This window comes from Pempheris klunzingeri, chromosome 4, assembly GCF_042242105.1.
Source record: "Pempheris klunzingeri isolate RE-2024b chromosome 4, fPemKlu1.hap1, whole genome shotgun sequence".
NCBI lineage: Eukaryota > Metazoa > Chordata > Actinopteri > Acropomatiformes > Pempheridae > Pempheris > Pempheris klunzingeri.
In genome coordinates this window covers 37,258-58,415 of record NC_092015.1, presented here as the reverse complement: position 1 = coordinate 58,415, position 21,158 = coordinate 37,258, and the positions used below count along the sequence as shown (strand labels likewise).

The 21,158-nt window shown below is 46.1% G+C and overlaps 1 protein-coding gene across 1 annotated transcript; it reads right to left on the bottom strand.

Moving 5' to 3' along the window:
* Positions 1-1,242: 1,242 nt before the first annotated feature.
* On the bottom strand, positions 1,243-19,418 carry nyap2a (neuronal tyrosine-phosphorylated phosphoinositide-3-kinase adaptor 2a). Its single transcript, XM_070829802.1, has 6 exons — positions 19,216-19,418; positions 17,476-17,789; positions 15,743-16,810; positions 8,628-8,768; positions 7,311-7,423; positions 1,243-1,470 (listed from the first exon to the last, which is right to left on the bottom strand). The coding sequence occupies exons 1-6, from the start codon at positions 19,416-19,418 to the stop codon at positions 1,243-1,245; spliced, it is 2,067 nt and encodes a 688-aa protein (XP_070685903.1).
* Positions 19,419-21,158: the final 1,740 nt, after the last annotated feature.

Below are 21,158 nucleotides of genomic sequence, written 5' to 3'. Positions count from 1 at the left end.
CCTCGTCAGCAATCATCCTTAGATGTTTCACCAGGTCCAAACCAAACGGTCTCTAATTGAACATCCTGGACTGTCCAAGCAGATTAAATGTGCAGGTAATTGCAGTCCAGTCTCTGTTTCTGGGTAAATGGACGAGACCAACCAACCAACAACATGCCAAAATATTCTCATTTTAAAATAGTGCTTTTTTTCATCATAATAAAAGTTTTTTAAATATAAAAACATTATCACTTACTTTTTCTTCCACACACAGACAAGTGTCACAGATTCTTTTTTAAATATAAAAACATATTTGACCGACAGTTTCGGGTCATTTTTTCACACAGAAGAGTTTATAAAGTATTTTTCTTTTTATAGTGTTCTGCTACACGATGGTCAGACCTTAAAAAACATCCGGATCTTTTTCAGTGGTCAGATAGAAAAATAACGAGTAGAAAGACGACAGAAAGCTCTGCTACACCTGTACGGCCACCCCTCCCTGCACTCTGATTGGACGGCAGGAGAACACCTGCACAAGTGTGTGTGTGTGTGTGTGTGTTGATTGTTGCTGTTGGAAGATTTGGTGTTTTTTACATTTTGTAAAAACTTGAATGAGGTCATTTCTCAGCGCTGATTCACTCAGATTATTTCAGTCTGGACGTCTGGATCGAGACCCACGTCAGGCCACTTCATGTGCTGATGTCACATTTGTAAAACTATTTCTTATACGATTTCTGACTCAAAAAACAAAAAAGTAACTGGCTATAGTAACTGGCGATATTAAAGTGTTCGCAGCTCCTCTGATATTATAATATACAGAACTCACATATTCAGACTTATTGATTGGTGCATAAATCAATGACAGTTAATATTCTGGATAACTGTCAATAATTAAAGAAAATTATCTATCTGAACTCAAAGGTTTAAACGCCTTTTGTAACTTATAATAAAATAAAATAAATTTTTTATTTATTTCTTTGCTTTTCTGTGATGTGAATTCTTATTTCAGGTGTGAAGGTGCTGGTTGGTCACATGGGCTTTAGGGTCACGTGACGGCGTGTGAACGAGGATTTTCGACGAAGGAGGCAGAGAAGAATCAAAGAAATCAAAGGTGTTAAATAAATCCACTCTGCTCTTCTATGTCAACAATTTTAACAAATTAGGTGTGGAAATGCCAACAGCTCTGGGTGCTAACAGCTAACTAGCATTCAGTGGCTCTGATTAAACTTCATTGAGTACTTTCTGTCTGTGTTGTTTTGTATTTCAGATGGCGGTGTCCCAGAACACCGTGGCAGTCTGTCCGGCGGCGCCGGCAGTGGGCGGGGCAGAGTATGGCGGCGGTTGCTTCCTCTTCCAGCTGGGCAGGATGGGCATACTGTCCTGTTTACACAGATTCTTCTCTGGCCGCTGACGAGCTTTAATTTCTCGACACAAAATCCTTTTTCTCTCAATCATCTCCATCATGGTGGCGTCTCCGCAGAGCCATGGCATCTGGAAACAGAAAAGAGCTCGCCATCAACAACCTGCAACTCAATGGTCACTTTCTGCGCTTCTTTGAAGTTTCACAAATATCAGGTGGGAGTTTCAAGTGAAAGAATGAATGATAGAAATGACACACTGGACCTGCTGCTGACAGGAGGCATTCAGCAGCTCAGCCTGGTTTAAAGTCTTGGTGTAATAATAGTGGTAATGATCATAGTAATTCGTTTTATTTTTCGAGCACTTTTCTTGAAAATCAAAGACACTTGACAAAAAGTTAAAAACATAAACGACAACATTGATCACACAGTAAAATCAGGTTTGAAAAGGAGAATTCTGATCAGTGAGCTTGGGCAGGTTGGTTTGGGGAAGGGAGCTCCAGAGGGAGGGGGGCAGCTATAGAGACAACTGTAACTCATGGTCCAGGTCTCAGTGGGGATGTCCTGTCCTGGGGGATGTTCCTTCCTAGGGGGCGTCCTGTCCTGGGAGATGTTCTTTCTTAGGGGGCATCCTGTCCTGGGAGATGCTCTGTCCTAGGGGGTGTCCTGTCCTGGGGGATGTCCAGTCCTGGGAGATGTCCTGTCCTGGGGGATGTTCTGTCCTGGGAGATGATCTGTTCTGGGGGATGTCCTGTACTGGGGGATGTTCTGTTCTGGGGATGTTCTGTTCTGGGAGATGTTCTTTCCTAGGGGGTGTCCTGTCCTGGGAGATGTTCTGTACTGGGGGATGTCCTGTCCTGGGGGATGTTCTATCCTGGGAGATGTTCTTTCCCAAGGGGCATCCTGTCCTGGGAGATGTTCTTTCCTAGGGGGCATCCTGTCCTGGGAGATGTTCTGTCCTAGGGGGCGTCCTGTCCTGGGAGATGTTCTGTACTGGGGGATGTTCTTTCCTAGGGGGCATCCTGTCCTGGGAGATGTTTTGTCCTGAGGGATGTTCTGTCCTGAGGGATCTTCAGTTCTAGGGGATGATCTGTTCTGGGGGATGTCCTGTCATGAGGGATGTTCTGTCCTGAGGGATGTTCAGTTCTAGGGGATGGTCTGTTCTGGGGGATGTCCTGTCATGAGGGATGTTCTGTCCTGGGGTATGTTCTGTTCTGGGGGATGTCCTGTACTGGGGGACACCCTGTTCTGGGGGATGTTCTCTCCTAGGGGGCATCCTGTCCTGGGGGATGTTCCGTCCTGAGGGATGTCCTGTCCTGGGGGATGTTCAGTTCTAGGGGATGATCTGTTCTGGGGGATGTCCTGTCATGAGGGATGTCCTGTCCTGGGGTATGTTCTGTTCTGGGGGACGCCCTGTTCTGGGGGATGTTCTGTCCTAGGGGGCATCCTGTCCTGGGGGATGTTCCGTCCTGAGGGATGTCCTGTCCTGGGGGATGTTCAGTTCTGGGGGATGTCCTGTCCTGGGGGATGTCCTGTTCTGGGGGATGTTCTGTCCTGAGGGATTTTCTGTCCTGGGGGATGTTCAGTTCTGGGGGATGTCCTGTCCTGGGGGATGTCCTGTTCTGGGGGATGTTCTGTCCTGAGGGATGTCCTGTTCTGGGGGATGTTCAGTTCTGGGGGATGTCCTGTCATGAGGGATGTCATGTCCTGGGGTATGTTCTGTTCTGGGGGATGTTCTGTCCTGAGAGATTTTCTGTCCTGGGGGATGTCCTGTACTGGGGGATGCCCTGTCCTGGGGGATGTTCAGTTCTGGGGGATGTCCTGTCCTGGGGGATGTCCTGTTCTGAGGGATGTTCTGTCCTGAGGGATTTTCTGTCCTGGGGGATGTTCAGTTCTGGGGGATGTCCTGTCCTGGGGGATGTCCTGTTCTGGGGGATGTTCTGTCCTGAGGGATGTCCTGTTCTGGGGGATGTTCTGTTCTGGGGGATGTCCTGTCATGAGGGATGTCCTGTCCTGGGGTATGTTCTGTTCTGGGGGATGTTCTGTCCTGAGAGATTTTCTGTCCTGGGGGATGTCCTGTACTGGGGGACGCCCTGTTCTGGGGGATGTTCTGTCCTAGGGGGCGTCCTGTCCTGGGGGATGTTCCGTCCTGAGGGATGTCCTGTCCTGGGGGTTGTCCTGTTCTGGGGGATGTTCTGTCCTGAGAGATTTTCTGTCCTGGGGGATGTCCTGTACTGGGGGATGCCCTGTCCTGGGGGATGTTCTTTTCTGGGGGATGTTCTTTCCTAGGGGGCATCCTGTCCTGGGAGATGTTTTGTCCTGAGGGATGTTCTGTCCTGAGGGATCTTCAGTTCTAGGGGATGATCTGTTCTGGGGGATGTCCTGTCAAGAGGGATGTTCTGTCCTGGGGTATGTTCTGTTCTGGGGGATGGTCCTGTACTGGGGGACGCCCTGTTCTGGGGGATGTTCTGTCCTAGGGGGCATCCTGTCCTGGGGGATGTTCCGTCCTGAGGGATGTCCTGTCCTGGGGGATGTTCAGTTCTGGGGGATGTCCTGTCCTGGGGGATGTCCTGTTCTGGGGGATGTTCTGTCCTGAGGGATTTTCTGTCCTGGTGGATGTCCTGTTCTGGGGGATGTTCAGTTCTGGGGGATGTCCTGTCATGAGGGATGTCCTGTGCTGGGGTATGTTCTGTTCTGGGGGATGTCCTGTACTGGGGGACGCCCTGTTCTGGGGGATGTTCTGTCCTAGGGGGCGTCCTGTCCTGGGGGATGTTCCGTCCTGAGGGATGTCCTGTCCTGGGGGATGTCCTGTCCTGGGGTATGTTCTTTTCTGGGGGATGTCCTGTCCTGGGGGATGTCCTGTTCTGGGGGATGTTCTGTCCTGAGAGATTTTCTGTCCTGGGGGATGTCCTGTACTGGGGGATGCCCTGTCCTGGGGGATGTTCTGTCCTGGTGAATTGAGGACGTTAATGCCCATAGTGACTTGGATTGGCGGTTCAATCCCTGGCTCCACATGTGAAAGTCTCCCTGGGCAAGACACTGAACCCCAACCTTCTCCTGAACCAAGTTTCAATGTGTGTGAAAGAATGATGTGTGAATGCCTTAATGAGGATGCAACGTAAAAATGCTTTGAGTGGCCGAAATGACTAGAAAGAAGACAGAAGCAGACCAGTTACCATTTACATGCTGTTTGCTGTGATGATTTAGTGAGGAAATTAACATGTGATAGGAGGACCATGTGGACGGGATGGAGTTTGGGGATGTGGCATGATATGTAAACACAGACCAGATCCTCTGTGTGGAGCACGACATCTGCAGATTATTCAAGTTTGAGAATGTCGAAGCAGTCTGGACAGAGGTGGTTATTGAAGTTATGGATGTCAGTGGTGGAATCCAGCTGCGGCATGGTCTGGTTGAGGAGCACTAGCACCAAGCTAGTGTTAGCTTGTGGCCAAAACCCGGATGTCTGGGGAAGAAGAAGTGACGTGTACCCCAGAAGTAGCCACGGGATAACCCACAGCATGACAGCGGGAGCAGAGAGGTAGCCTGGGGGGGCTACCAGCTCAGTCTTAATTGTCTTGGCCAAAGGTTGGAGGCCAACTTGGTGCGGTGGGGAAAAGCAGACACCAGCGAGCCCAGCACGGCTTACCCCACCAGGACAGAAAGATGCCAGCAGGATAGGTGGGCGGGCTCATGTGTGCTAGCAGTTAGGCAGTTGAAGCTCAGATAGCAGGACGACAACATGTCCCAGGAGTCCTGGAACGTTGAGGAGCTGAGCGGGGATGGCGGTCGCGGAAGCGTTTGTTGTGGTGTGACATTGATTTGTGGCGTGTAGCTACAGACTCGGCAGGGAACAACCTCACTGGCCAAGTTATGGCAAGAAAATAAGCAGCACGCAGAGACGTGGAGTGGCAGCCAGAGGGCGCTGTGGTAGTTTTATGTCTCTTTGTGGTTGTTGATGATGAACAAAGTGAATGAGTGAATCTATTTGTTGATTATTGACTGATTGTACTCATTCATTCATTCATTAAATCATTTATTCCTGTCCAAATTAATATGTGTGTGGGAGTGAATATTTCAGCTGCTTGATTTTTGATCCGTTTTTTGTTTGTTTTTACCATGGAGCAGACAGACAGGTAGACAGGCAGACAGACAGACAGACAGACGGACAGACGGACAGGCAGGCAGGTAGGCAGACAGACAGGCAGGTAGGCAGACAGACAGACAGACAGACAGGCAGGCAAGCAGGCAGGCAGGTAGACAGACAGACAGACAGATAGACAGGCAGACAGGCAGGCAGGCAGGCAGGTAGTGTGATTCTCTGGTTTTCTTTCAGTTGAACTGATGTTGATGCTGATGAGAAAAAGTCCAGCTTGATGTTCAGACGTTTCAAGTAGAAACAGATTTTAATCAGGTTTTAAAAGTGTTTCCACGCTGACATCTCAGCTCTGAATCTGGTAAAATTAAATATTTTATTGTAAATGATTCTTCAGCAAACATTTTCACACAAAGTTACAGATGTTTTACATTTACATTGTCATGACCCAACAGAGAAAACACGTGTGATTTATATTTAAAAAATGGAGAAAAAGAATTCTCTGTAAAATAAAGTTAGTTAGGGGATCATAGCCAGCTGATGGTGGGGGGATGGGGCAGGCGGCGTTAGTCTTTAGCTAAAGTATTTGGTTGGGGGGGTTCTTTTTATTGAGGTGCAAAAACTGTGGAAATGATCGAGTGATGGGCTACTTCTACGAATACATAAGCAGGTCAAATGCTGTTCGTGCAGTGCAGTTTGAGTCTTTTCATACGTGACAAAAATATGGAAAAACATATTAAAACTGGTCATTTTTTAGTTGTTGTTTTTTTGCTGTACTGCCATGATCCTTTGCCTGGTGGTAACCTGAGGCTGCTGCGTCCACGCTGATGATGGGAAACATGAATTAATTTTTGTCTTCTGACAAATTAGCCAAAAACAAGCCAATGAAACGCAGCAGCCAAACTAGTACAAGCAGAAGAAAGAGCGACTCCTGCTGGCAATGGCAGTATGCCGCGGGGAACAGTGCCGTCGACAGGTGGACTGATGATGCTCGGTCATGTGATGAGTAACACAATAAATAGCAAAGCTGTTTCCAACTTTATATCATGTAATAAATAAATGTCATTAGATGGGGCTAATCTGCATTAGAAATAATGAACATTTGGTTTAATCATCTGATCACAGTGATCACTTTGATCTGGCAGATGGGGTTGTGATGAGCCGTGGCCGTTTAGTTCCTACGGGATTAAATTTCATTTGTAATCTCATCTATTAAAGAGCTGCAGCATGAGTTAGCATGTTAGCAGGAAGTTAGTTTGGTTAGTTTACTGTTAGTATCAATAATGAAACTATGTTAGTTTAGCATTAAAGTGTTAAAGTGTTACTTCATAAATCTTTGTTGTTAGTGTTGAGTTTGTTGAGAAACAAAAACACCAAATATTTGACACAAAGCTGAAATAACAAAATGACCTTTAAACAAATTCAAAAACACTTTCTTTACAAGTTTACATGTTTACTAGTTTCCATGTTATCTTGTGACTAAGTTTAATAGTGGTGACTTGATAACTAGTTTATATGTTCACATGCTTACTAGTTCACAGTAGTTGAAACAGTAAGCGTGTTCTCGCTAATTTACATGTTAACCTCTTTACTATTTTATTAGTTAACTTCTTTACTAGTTACATGTTTACACAGTAATTTTCATTCTGTTCAGTGAAGTTGAATCCTGTCTGAAATATAAAGTCACCATTTACATTTCTATGAGAAATTAAACTGCTGAGTTCAGCTCAGGTAGACAGATGTTTTACAGACAACAGCTAGACAGACAGGTGTTTTATAGATAACAAGTAGACAGACAGGTGTTTCATAGACGACAGGTAGACAGACAGTCAGGCATACAGTCAGGTGAACAGACAGGTATTTCACAGGTGTTGTACCTGGCTCAGGGCGGGGTGATGCTGCTCGTGCATGTGACGTTGTGGCGTCCCACCTGGTGAGGGAACTCCAGACGTCGACGCGGAACGGCCGAGTTTACACACTGACTTCGATTCTGCAGGGAGGATTATTTTTCCATCAGTCAACACAAACAGGTGAGTTCAGAAACTGCCGTCACCTAACCCTAACCACTAAACCTTAACCCTAACCCTAACCTAACCCTAACACAACCCAAACACAACCCTAACCACCTAACCTTAACCCTGACCCAAACTTAACCCTAAATTACTCCTAACCCTAACTTTTACTAACCTATTTATTCCCATATATCCACTATCAAGTCAGTTGTTTTAATTCATTTTAAGGCACCTACCTTGGATCTTTTTCAATAACACAAAGTATTTTATATTTTATATTACAATACCTACAACATCTCATATTTGGAACACAAATTGAAACATAATTTTACAGTTACTTGTCCCATACTAGCAGTCCCCAGGCTACTCCTCCAGAGACCCTGGTTGACTGGAGCAACTTGTTGAATAATAAAGCTCCCTCCAACTCATCTGCTCAGTGGCCCAGGAATACTCTATATTTTAACCAAATTTTAACCATATTTCAAAGAGGGCACGTATAAACCATTTTGTTTTTGTTACAAAAAGTTGTTTTAACACAGACTGTCCCCTTAAGCCAGTGCCCCTCACAGTGCTCTTTACAGACCTCTGTGTTTTAACCCAAACCTTAACTTAACCCTACCTTAACCCTAACACAACCCTAACCACTAAACCGTGTAGGGGAAAAATTGGTTAAGGTCTCATACCACAGGCTCACAAGAGCAGTCGTAACAAGTTCCTGACAGGGCAAGCTAACGTAAGATAGGAGGGAACACCACACATACATTATGCAGCAACAGAGGGACATATACGCAAATTACACAAAGATAATCTAAGTTAGGAGCAGATCACCACATACACACTCTGCAGTATGTCACACATACATACACACACACAATTCAGACACATACACACACACACACACACACACACATACACACCAAGTGAGCATGACCAATGCAATACACACACACTGAGTAAGTGATGCAGTATTAAAGTATAAAAGCCCCTGAAGTTGATCAGAACTTTGGAATTGTTATCTGTATTGAAGTGCTTTGTGAAACTGTGTTAACACAACCCCAACCCATAAACTTTACCCTAACCTAACCCTAACACAACCCTAACCCTAAAACCTTAAACCGAACTTAACCCTAACCCCTAAACCTTAACCCAAACTTCACCCTAACCTTGACCTTAACATACCACCGTTGTTCACTTCCTCACCTCCTACTCCTCCAGACAGCATCATGGTGGGGCTGACAGATGACCTCCCCATCCTGGTGGACACTGGACTGGACTGTCCATCTCTGTCCTTACTGTCATGTTTGGGCAGAGACCTGGATTCTCCTACAGAAATGAGACAAAGACGAGACAGACACAATAAAATCTTCAGCTTTGTTTGTTACATCAGCACCTAATTTATTTGTACATGACGACACAGAAATTAAAAACCGGGAACCAAGAGAACATGAAAGATGTAAAAAAGTAGAACTTAACATAACAAAGAAGTGGGAGAACCCATCCAAAAGACCGTTAAGAATTTTCCAGGTTATTTCTAATGACTTTTAATGACCTGAAGCAAAGCGACAACATTGGAGATGAACTTCTCCTGGACAGTGGATGAGATCAGGAATCGTCACATCCCACTTGTTCAAAGTGGTACATAAAGATTTAAATAAGGACCATGTGGTAGAGTCGAATTGTGCTGACCATCAGACATCTGGACCAATCAGCTCTTAGACTAGAGAGACCCTGACATTTCAATCAATCAATCAATCAATCAATCAATCAATCTTTATTCATATAGCGCCAATTCATAACAGTGTTATCTCAGACTCTTTCCATAAAGAGCAGGTCTAGAGCAAACTCTTTAAATCACAGCCAGGAGAACCATGACCACGATCCACAGGCTCCCCATAGCTAAAATCCTCGGCTACCCTGGTGCCTGGGTCTCCCACATAAACTCTCTGCTTCCAAATATTTTCCAACATAATTCTGCTGCATCTTCAGTCATAACTCTGGCATAAAAGGAACTGCATTAAGCTATTTATTAGATCGATTTCAGTTTGTACATGTTAACAATGAGTCCTCTGTCCACACTAAGGTTAGACATGGAGTTCCACAAGGTTCAGTGCTTGGACCAATACTATTTACCTTATATATGCTTCCTCTGGGTAATATTATCAGAAAGCACTCTAATTTCCTCTGTTATGCAGATGATACACAATTATACTGAATCCAATCAGTTGACTAAACTCCAAGTCTGCCTTAAGGACATAAAGTCCTGGATGAGCAGCAATTTTCTGCTGCTAAACTCAGATAAAACTGAAGTTATTCTGCTCGGCCTCAGACACTTTAGAGACACCTTTTCTAACAACATAACTACTCTGGATGGCATTACTCTGGCCTCTTATTTGATCAAGATTTGCCCTTTAACTCCCACATTAAACAGATTTCTAGAACTGCCTTTTTTCATCAACGTAATATTGCTAAAATCAGGTCCATCTTGTCTATAGATGATGCAGAAAAATTAGTCCAAGTATTTGTCACTTCTAGGTTGGACTATTGCAACTCGTTATTATCAGGCTGCCCCAGTAAGTCCTTAAAGACTCTCCAGCTGGTCCAGAACGCTGCTGCTCGTGTTCTGACAAGAACTAAGAGAAGAGACCATCTTTCTCCTGTACTGGCTTCTCTTCACTGGCTTCCGGTAAAATCTAGAATAGAGTTTAAAATCCTTCTACTCACCTCCAAAGTTCTTAATGGTCAGGCTCCATCATATCTTAAAGAGCTCATAGTACCGTACTACCCCACTAGAGCACTGTGCTCCCAGAATGCAGGTCTACTGGTGGTTCCTAAAGTCCTCTAAAGTAGTGATGGAGCCAGAGCTTTCAGCTATCAGGCTCCTCTCCTGTGGAACCTCCTTCCAGTCTGGGTTCGGGGGGCAGACACCCTCTCTACATTTAAGAGTAGACTAAAAACCTTCCTTAGTGATGAAGCCTATAGTTCAGGGCTGGATCAGGTCTTGGACCAGCCCCTAGTTATGCTGCTACAGGCTCAGACTGCCGGGGGACTGCCATGATGCACTGGGCTCCTCTCTCCTCCTCTTCCTCTCCATCCTGATGCTTCATGTCTCTTTAATGTCTGTTACTAAAGCCACGTTTCCACCAGCACGACTTGGCCCTACTCGACTCGGCACGGCACGGCACGGCACGGCACGGCACGGCACGGCACGGCATGGTACGGTACGGTACGGTTGTGTTTCCATTACACCTGGTACCACCTCAAACGTGGGCGGGGTCGTCATAGCAAGGCGGGCCGAAACTCCGGTAGCGTAATTTGTATACGGCACAAACAAACACAACTAAGGACGTGGAGTGTTTGGTTTGTGTGTATCCGTTTACCTCACTCACAGAAATAATAAAAACGCTCCGTCTCTGTTTCCGGGGTTTTAAAAACGGCGGGTTTGATAGTCGCTCTCGTGACTCATCAAGTGACGCCGCTCCCTGGCCAATCAGTGGTCTGCAGTCTGGTGACGTCGCATTGTCAGCTCGACTCAGCTCGCTTGGAACCCCGGCCGAGGAGGTACTAAAATAGTACCTGGTACCAGGAACTAGGGCCGGTGGAAACGCTACCTAAAGCGTACCGAGTCGAGTCGAGTAGGGCCAAGTCGAGCCGGTGGAAACGCGGCATAACTTGGTATCTTCCCCGGAGCCTTTCTGTGCTTTTCTCATCTCTCAGGTTCCTGTGGATCCTGGTCCTGCTGCTGTGGTTCTCTGGCTTCATGAATCACTGATGCGTATCATCGGCCACTCATCATATTTTTCACCATATTGCTAATTTATTAGTCTCACTCCTATTGTTAGTGCTATAGTTGCTGTTAGTACTGTATATTGGTTGCTGTTTGTGTTGTCTCTCTCTCTCTCTCTCTCTCTCTCTCTCTCTCTGTCTAACCTCCACCCAATACGGACCCTGACAGAAAGCCGCCCACATTGAGCCTGGGTCTGTTCGAGGTTTCTCCCCATCAAAGGGGAGTTCTTCCTGCCACTGTTCCTCAATGTAATATCTGATGCTCAATCTGTGGGAATTCTTGAATCCTTCATGTTCAATTCCTGAATCATTGGGTCTCTCTCTTAATTAAAGAGTTTGGTCTGAGCTGCTCTTTATGTAAAGCGTCTTGAGATAACGCTGTTATGAATTGGCGCTATATAAATAAAGATTGATTGATTGATTGAGTGATAACTCAAATTGGCTTCAACAACCTCAGACTACAGTGGTCAGAGACCCTTAAAATGACTTTAAAGTCCGGGTAGATACTGTCCTGTATGCTGGGAAGCAACGTGTTGCCTCTGGTCTGATCCCAGCTCCTCGGTTTGCTGATGTCACATTCAGCACCAGCTACATTTTGGGGTTAAAGGCTCACTTGGAATCCTGATTGTTGACAATTTAAACATGTTTTGGATTGCCCGAACTTCAGCCACAACAGACACCAAGAATGCATCAAACACAGCACCCACTCCTGCTCATCTTTGTCATCAACCATGAGCTCATGTCATACCTGTTTGTGAGCCTCTTAGACAGGGACTCGACAGAACTCCAGGAATAACGTGTCATAAGGCCAGGAAATTAATGTTAATAATGTCATCCGTGTTACCCCAGCAGAACCCCTCCACCCCACCCCAAGTCATCTTGGTTTTAATTAGGGTCAGGGTTACCCACAGAAAAACCGGATGGATGCATTATCAATCAATCAATCAATCAATCAATCTTTATTTATATAGTGCCAATTCACAACAGCGTTATCTCAAGACGTTTTACATAAAGAGCAGGTCTAGACCAAACTCTTTAATTAGAGAGAGACCCAACGATTCATGAATTCAAAATTAAGGATTCAAGAATTCCCACATGAGCAAGCATCAGATATTATATTGAGCAACAGTGGAGGAAAAACTCCCCTTTAACGGGAAGAAACCTGGAACAGACCCAGGATCAATGTGGGCGGCTTCTGTAGGGGTCCGCGTTGGGAGGAGGTCGGACAGAGAGAGAGACAGAGAGAGAGAGAGACAGACAACACAAACAGCAACCAACATACTAACAGTGACTATAGCACTAGCAATAGGAATGTGACTAAAAGATTAGCAGTATGATATTATTGAAAAACAAGACGAGTGTCCGACGATCCGCAGCAGTGATTCATGACGCAGAGAACCACATCAGCAGGACCAGGACCAGGATCCATAGAAACCTGAGAGATGAGAAAGCACAGAGAGGCTCCGGCGAAGATAGCCAGTTTGAGGCAGACATTTGGCTTACATGAGACATAATGATGGAGAGGAAGAGGAGGATAGAGAATAGAGGAGCTCAGTGCACCATAGGAGTCCCCCGGCAGTCTGAGCCTATAGCAGCATAACTAGGGGCTGGTCTAAGGCCTGAGCCAGCCCTTAACTATATGCCTTGTCAAAAAGGAAGGTTTTTAGTCTACTCTTAAATGTAGAGAGGGTATCTGCCCCCCGAACCCAAACTGGAAGGAGGTTCCACAGGAGAGGAGCCTGATAGCTGAAGGCTCTGACTCCATCACTACTTTTGGAGACTTTGGGAACCACCAGTAGGCCTGCATTCTGGGAGCGCAGTGCTGTAGTGGGGTAGTACGGTACTATGAGCTCTTTAAGATATGATGGGGCCTGACCCTTAAGAGCCTTGTAAGTAAGGAGAAGGATTTTAAACTCTATTCTAGATTTTACTGGAAGCCAGTGAAGAGAAGCCAGTACAGGAGAAATGTGGTCTCTTCTCTTAGTTCTCGTCAGAACACGAGCAGCAGTGTTCTGGACCAGCTGGAGAGTCTTTAACGACTTATTGGGGCAGCCTGATCATAAGGAGTTACGATAGTCCAACCTAGAAGTGACAAATGCATGTACTAATTTTTCTGCATTGTCTGTGGATATGATGGACCTGATTTTAGCAATATTACGTAGATGGAAAAAGGCAGTTTAATGTGGGAGTTAAAGGACAAATCCTGATCAAATAAGACTCCCAGATTCCTCACAGTGGAGCTGGAGGCCAGATTAATGCCGTCCAGAGCAGTTATGTTAGTAGAAAAGCTGTCTCTGAGGTGTTTGGGGCCAAGTAAAATAACTTCAGTTTTATCTGAATTTAGCAGCAGAAAGTTGCTGCTCATCCAGGACTTTATGTCCTTAAGGCAGATTTGAAGTTTAGCCAACTGATTGGGTTCATGTGGCTTTATTGATAAATATAATTGTGTATCGTCTGCATAACAGTGGAAATTAATGGAGTGCTTCCTGATGATATTACCCAGAGGAAGCATATATAAGATAAAGAGTATTGGTCCAAGCACTGAACCTTGTGGAACTCCATGTCTAACCTTTTAATATGGCTTTCACCTTCACAATATCGCAGATCCTTCCTTCCAGCAGCTGTCAGAGTTTACAACCAGCACTCCCAGTAGACCACACTGCTTCCAGTAGACTAGCACTGCTCCCAGTAGAACTCACTGCTCCCAATAGACCTCACCGCTCCCAGTAGACCAGCACTGCACCAAGTAGACCTCACTGCTCCAAGTAGGCCAGCACTGCACCCAGTAGACCTCACTGCTCCCAGCAGACCACACTGCTCCCAGTAGACCACACTGCTCCCAGTAGACTAGCACTGCTCCCAGTAGACCACACTGCTCCCAGTAGACCACACTGCTTCCAGTAGACTAGCACTGCTCCCAGTAGAACTCACTGCTCCCAATAGACCTCACTGCTCCCAGTAGACCAGCACTGCACCCAGTAGACCTCACTGCTGCCAGCAGACCACACTGCTCCCAGCAGACCACACAGCTCCCAGTCGACTTCACTGCGCCCAGCAGACCGCACTGTTCCCAGCAGACCGCACTGCTTGCAGTAGACCGCACTGCTCCCAGTAGACCTCACTGCACCAAAACTGACAGTAACGGCACTATAATGTTCACCAACTGTGTAAAATATTTATTATTTATTTTTTTATTATTTTACCTCACTTCACACTGTGCAACACTTTCTAACATCTCCCCCTCCTTTTCTATATTCCGCCTGTGTATATTCATACTTCCTCTGTCTACACTGTTCATATTTATTCTTTTATATCTCGTTCTGTCTGCTGGGACGTTTAAAATTTCCCCATCGTGGGACTAATAAGGGAATATCTTATCTTACCTCTGTACTTGATAATATCAAAAACCTCATATGTGTACAAATGACTCATTAAATGCACTCAATATGACCTGTAAAACCAAAACCAGAAATTCCTTTATGTTTCTATATATTTATAAACTTTAACAAGCTTGCAGGCTGTTAAAATCATGAGAAAATGGTTTTAATGTGTTTGAATGTTAACATAACATAATAATGTGTGAATGACATTACAGATGTTTCCTGTCTGCTGTATGTTTTTACCAGCAGCAGTCTCACACTGCACTGTGTGTGTGTATATACACACCTCATACATTTTACACAAAAAAGATCTTCAGTCAGATGGCTAATTGACAGTTGTCACCATGGCAACACTGTCTCCATGGAGACCAGGCGAACTGGTGATAATCCTTCGTTCAGTCCTTCACGTTGCAGTTCAGCGGGACGTTCAGACGACGTGAATGAAATCAGTCAGACGGACACGAAGGAGAAGAACGAGACGGATGAAAGAAAAGGACAAAATAACAGTAAAGACAGAACTCAGCATGAGCTGTCTTCATCTGTCTGCCTCTCTCTCTCCGTCAGCTGAGCTCTCTGCTCATTGGTTCATTAGTTCAGTAGAGTCTCACCTGCTCAGGTAGACTGTTCTGGGTGATTTCAGCAGAAGACGCCTGAACCGTATGATGTCATGTGAACATGCTGAGAGAAGAACGATGTAATGTGATTTTTACACAAATCATTTCAAATGCTTTGACTTGCCTGGAGCAGCATCATGGTTGATTGTCCAGGGATCTACACCTGGGTCACCTGACATGCTACAGTAGTACAAAGACAGTAAAAATGTACTCATTCAGTAATGATATGAATCACCCTGCCTGCTGTTCTGATGTAAAACTGATTAATAACTGATGCAGTATTGACACAGTACTATTGTAGTACTGATGTTGTACAGATGAACTCGCTGACTTCTCTGACCTTCACCCTTTTTGCTCTTCCTCCCGTTCCTCTCATCACCTGTCGCACTGGTGTAGTACTGGTGTAGTATTGATGTAGTACTGGTGTAGCACAGGTGTAGCACTGGTGTAGTACAAATGTAGCACTTATCAAATACAGGTGTAGCACAGGTTTAGTACAGGTGTAGTACTGGTTACTTACCTTCGCTCTCTCTGTTCTTCCTGCTGGCAGTTCCTTTTTTCATCACCTGGCGACCTGAGCTGAACAGGTTGTTGAGTTCGTCCAATGGGCTTGTGGGAGTCTGTGACCTCATTGACACATTCTGCATGGAGCTGTGGGTGGACGAGGAGTTGCTGAGCTTAGCCCCTCCCTCCCCAGCCCTGTGTGAAGATGAGGATGAAGAAGATGAAGAGCGGGGCATGCTTCCTCCTGCCATCAGAGAGTCATATGGCGGCGGTCTCTTCAGGCTCAGAGGAGTCAGAGAGCGACCCATGCTGACTGGAGATGGACACGCTGATTGGCTGCGGGGGTAACCGTGACCACTGTGAGCTGAGCCAGGCGACTTGTACAGGTTGGAGGGGAGTGGCGGGGCTGAGGAGCGGCCTGACGATGTGATGGTGTGGGTGGAGGAGAGGTCTCGGTCCCTGTCTCGGTCCCGCTCTCGGTTCCGCTCTCGGTCCCGGTCTTTCCGGTGGTGGGTGGAGCCCTGCTTATGTTCGACACCACCCGTCTTGCTGTAGGAGACGTTTTCAATCATGGGCAGCCGGGTCACGTCCAGCGGGGTGAGGGGGGACTCATCAGAGTTGGGGGAGCATTGAGCAGGGGCAGGGGGGAAGACCAGCAGTGGTGGACGGTGAGTCAGGAGGTTGGGGAAAGGTGGAGGGATATCGCAGAGAGAGCCGCGGGACGCCCAGGCTTCAGGGTCCATGACAGTGGAGTGAGTGTCTTGCAGGAAGTCGTCCAGCATCGGGTACTTCATCTCCTCGTAAACCGACTCGCTCTGCTCGTCTTCCGCGTCCTCCTGACCTTTCAGCTCCCGCAGGATGTTTCCCACCATCTCAATGTAGACGGGCTCCTCATCGTCTGTGTCTCTCGACGCTGGACTCTGACTCCGGGATGAAGATTTATCCCGTCGCAAGGAAGACTTCTTGTTGCCATGGTTACGGATGTAAGATTCATCAAAGGAGGTGCTGAGCTGAGTATTCGGGTTTCTTTTGGGTTTGGGTGGAGGCATCTTCTTGTAGTCCTCGCTGTAGAGATGACATCGAGCTGCAGAGACAGACAGTGATTTTAAAGCGTGAACACTGAGACTGACTGAACATCTGAAGCTCCTGAAGGCAAACAGACCGTTTCTCCATCACTGCTTCACTTCCATAATGTTGGTTTTCAGAACAGCAGAAATAAAATGTCCAAATTACATGATGCTTATGTTACTACATGTTGTTTTTCTCACTCTGAGAAATGTCTTCAGCAGCACTGACACACCAAATTCTCCACTTTACTTGTTCCTATATAACTCATACCATAATTCATATAATGTATTCCTAAAAACATGGTGAACAGTGTTTTTTATGGCTGTAGACAGAATGTTCTGATCTACAGAGGGGTAAAAATCCCTTCAGTAAAACCACGTCTGTAATATGCAAACAAAATGAAGTGAGAAGTTTGAACCTGGTTTTATCCAACATTCAGGTTCATGTTCTAGAAATCTATCAAATTAGTGTATTGATAATTAGATAATGGACAATTTGCATATTTAGATACAATTTCAAAGAACTTGTAACAAAAAACCCTGTCCTAATGTAAGTAACTAACTGAGGAAGTTTGTGTAATGTAAATTCTCCCCATTCATATAATTTTACTGAAGTAAAGTATAAAACACGGAACTGAGTTTAATCAGCAGGTGTCACGTTAACTAGCAGGTGTGTTCTCACCTTCGGCCTGCTCCAGAGTCTCTCTCGTCTCGTGGACGTCTCTCTTGGTGACGCCTGAGCCGCCGTCGACCGTCTCTGAGCTGCTGCTCAGTTTGGTGTTGGGGTCCCTCTTGGGTTTGGGCGGCGGTTGTTTCCGGTTGTGGTTGGAGTCATCGTCTCCTCCGCCCACCGAGTGGAGTGACTGAGATCGGACGGTGAATCCCTGACTGGGAGGGGGCAGACGGTCCTGTGGGGCGGGCATCGTCATAAAACCCATCCTGAAATGTTTCCCAGAGTATGCCCCGTCTGTTGCCATGGCAACATCCTCACCAATCCTGCATGGACCAATGGAAATTCAATCATTAACCAATCATAACAAACTCAGTGCAAAATATACATGAGCTTCATGTTCACAAACCAAAACTAACTCTCTTTATTCCAGTGTCCTTCATACTGGTGGATGAAGAAAAAAACACTTCTGAACGTTAATCTGAACGTCACACCAAGTCTTCACTGAGCATTCTCTCCATGTTCACATGAGCTCAGTGACTTCCTGTTTGTTTCCACAACAGTAAACAAGACAAAGTGGAGTTTCTCTTTATGGATATCTATTTATGGGTCCGAACTGACCCCCCCCAACCCCCTCCACTTGTCCAGGTACAAACACAAATATCACAGCCATCCAAGTTCAGCAACGCCTGCTGGTCTGGACGAGGTCACTAAGACCTCTGCCTGAGGCTCAACACTGGCTCTGGGGAAGTGGAGCGTCACCTCTCTGGCAGGGAGGGAGCCAGAGCTGGTGTGGGAGGCTGATCGGTACCAGCTAGATATAGTTGGGCACAGTGTTGGCTCTGGAACCAAACTCCTGGAGAGGGGCTGGACTCTCCTTTTCCAGAGTTGCACAGGGTGAGACGCCAGGCAGGTGTGGGGATATTCACGAGCTGCTTCTCGAGTACTGATGAGAACTAAGAGATCATATTTCTTCCGTACTAGCTTCTCTTCAACCTAAGAACCCGCTGGTGGACACCAGTGGTGAGAGAGGCCGTCAAGCTGAAGAAGGAGGTAGACGGACTGGTGCTGGTCTGTTGTGGTGAAGAGGGATTTACCAGAAGATCTACCAGTTGATCTGTGTTCCAACCGTCACCTATGGTCATGAGCTCTGGGTGATGACTGAAGGAACGAGATCGCAGCCAATGAGTTTACCCCATAGGCTGAGGTGCTCGGAGGAGAGCCGCTTCTCTGTCACTTCGAAGGAAGCCAGTTGAGATGCTCTGGGCAACTGGTCAGGATGCCCCCTGGTCGCCTTGCTTTGGAGGTTTTCCCAGCACGTCCCACGAGAAGGAGACCCCGGGGCACATCCAGAACTTGCTGGGATCGGGCCCCCAGGAGGAGCTGGAAAGTGTTGCTCAGGAGAAGGATGTCTGGAGCGACCTACTGGACCTGTTGTCACAGCGACCCGATGATGGATAAGCGGAAGACGGAAATGGATTGTATTTGAAACATACGCAAGTTTTATTCATCTTTAATTCTACTAGAAGCAAACAGGATGTTGATGTCCATAAAAGATCTGACACACAACGCAGAATCTGACATACACTGTGGAGCTACATTTCAAAATAAAAGCTGACTCATATATGGATGTTTTGCCCGGCATGTTTTAGCTCTGAGCAAAACTGTTCTCTTTGTGTTTGAGAGTTTGGAGGATACCAATCAGCCCCGTGGTCACACCTCGAAGGTTTGATGTGTTTATGTGTTTTCTACCTCTTGATGGCTTCTTCCTGTCGTCTCTTCTTTTGGTGTTTTTCCTGCAGGTAGGTCCAGTTGGTCTGGTTGCGAATGCGATCGCTCTCTCTGGCGATGTCAGAAGCATTTTGGATCACGAGACCATCATATGTTCGAAGGCCGCTGTCCTCCACGTACTGAAAAAACCTCCTGAAGGAAGACGCCTCCTCTTGAGACGTCATGACTCCCCAAAGACCTGAGAGGAGGATCAGAGAGGAAAATCAGTGTTTCAGGCTCACCTGGGTCCAGCTTAGGGAAACAGGACTCATTTCTACTTCCTGTCTGGAATAAATTAAGATCCACTTTTAATTTAAACTGAACAGTCAAACACTTTTGCTAATTCTTCATATTTTCTATTTAGCTGTTTGTGATATAATTGTGGCGCTGTGTTTCCCTTTAACAGCTGCTATGGTGCAGATCTGATTATTGATCAGTCTGACACAGAAACACTAAGAAACATTTAATGCCCTCTAACAATAACCTTTAGTGACACCAGAGGTACCCACGAACCCCAGGGGGGGTGTGGGTACCTCTGGTAGTCTGTCTCTCTCTATCTGTCTCTTTATCTGTCTCTCTCTCTCCCTCTCTCTCTGTCTCTCTCTCTCTCTATCTGCCTCTCGTTCTGTCTCTCTCTCTCTGTCCCTCTCGCTCTATATATATGTCTCTTTCTGTCTCTCTCTCTCTATCTGTCTCTCTCTCCCCCTCTCTCTGTCTCTCTCTCTATATATATGTCGCTCTCTTTCTGTCTCTCTATCTGTCTCTTTATCTCTCTCTCTCTCTCTCTCTCTCTCTCTATGTCTGTCTCTCTCTCTGTCTCTATCTGTCTCTCCCTCTCTCTATATATATATATGTCTGTCTCTCTCTCTGTATCTGTCTCTTTGTCTCTCTCTCCCCCTCTCTCTGTCTCTCTCTCTCTCTCTCTCCCTCTCTGTCTGTCTCTCTATATGTCTCTCTCTCTCTCTCTCTCTGTCTGTCTCTCTATATATGTCTGTCTCTCTCTCTCTCTCCCTCTCTCTCTCTCTCTCTCTCTCCCTCTCTCTGTCTGTCTCTCTATATATGTCTGTCTCTACCTCTCTTTGTCTCTCTCTCTATATGTCTGTCTCTCTCTCTGTCTCTACCTCTCTGTCTCTCTCTATATATGTCTCTGTCCCTCTTTCTGTCTCTCTCTCTCTATATATGTCTCTCTTTCTGTCTCTCTCTCTCTCTATATGTCTCTCTCTCTCTCTCTCTGTCTGTCTCTCTATATATGTCTGTCTCTCTCTCTCTCTCCCTCTCTCTCTCTCTCTCTCTCTCTCCCTCTCTCTGTCTATCTCTCTATATATGTCTGTCTCTACCTCTCTTTGTCTCTCTCTCTATATGTCTGTCTCTCTCTCTGTCTCTACCTCTCTGTCTCTCTCTATATATGTCTCTGTCCCTCTTTCTGTCTCTCTCTCTCTATATATGTCTCTCTTTCTGTCTCTCTCTCTCTCTATATGTCTCTCTCTCTCTCTCTCTATCTCTCTGTTCGCTCGATGAGCTCTTTGAGGTAAATTTGTTGAAGTAAATGTTCTTGTTTCATTGAATATTTTCCATTTCAGGAGGAAGTTCTCTCTTTCCTCTTTCCTCTCCCTCTCCTCTCTGTCGTTCCCCTCCCCCACCTCTCAGCATCCTTCTAAAAATGGAACAGGGAGTCAGCTGGCGGTAACTTAGCAACAGCAGCATCTCTGAGAGGCATGATGTAATGCTTCCTGTCCACAGATGAGAAAAAGGAGAGGAGGAGGAGAGGAAGAGAACCTCTTTAGGGCAAGGGGAGTTTCAGCTCCTCCTCCCCCTGAGGAGGTGAGGAGGTCCTCCTTGTCTCCTCTCCGCTCTGTGGCTCCTGTTTCCTGTTGCCTCTAACCTGTCTGACCTCCACAAGAAACCAGTTTAAGCAGTTTAACCCC

Excerpts from the sequence above, each read along its gene's own strand:
- nyap2a (XM_070829802.1), bottom strand. The coding sequence starts at position 19,418 with ATGACGTCTCAAGAGGAGGCGTCTTCCTTCAGGAGGTTTTTTCAGTAC. Across the intron at positions 7,424-8,627 it reads AGGTGAGGAAGTGAACAACG|AATCGAAGTCAGTGTGTAAA; the intron begins GTGGTATGTTAA and ends TCCTCCCTGCAG. Across the intron at positions 1,471-7,310 it reads ATCACCCCGCCCTGAGCCAG|ATGCCATGGCTCTGCGGAGA; the intron begins GTACAACACCTG and ends TTCTGTTTCCAG.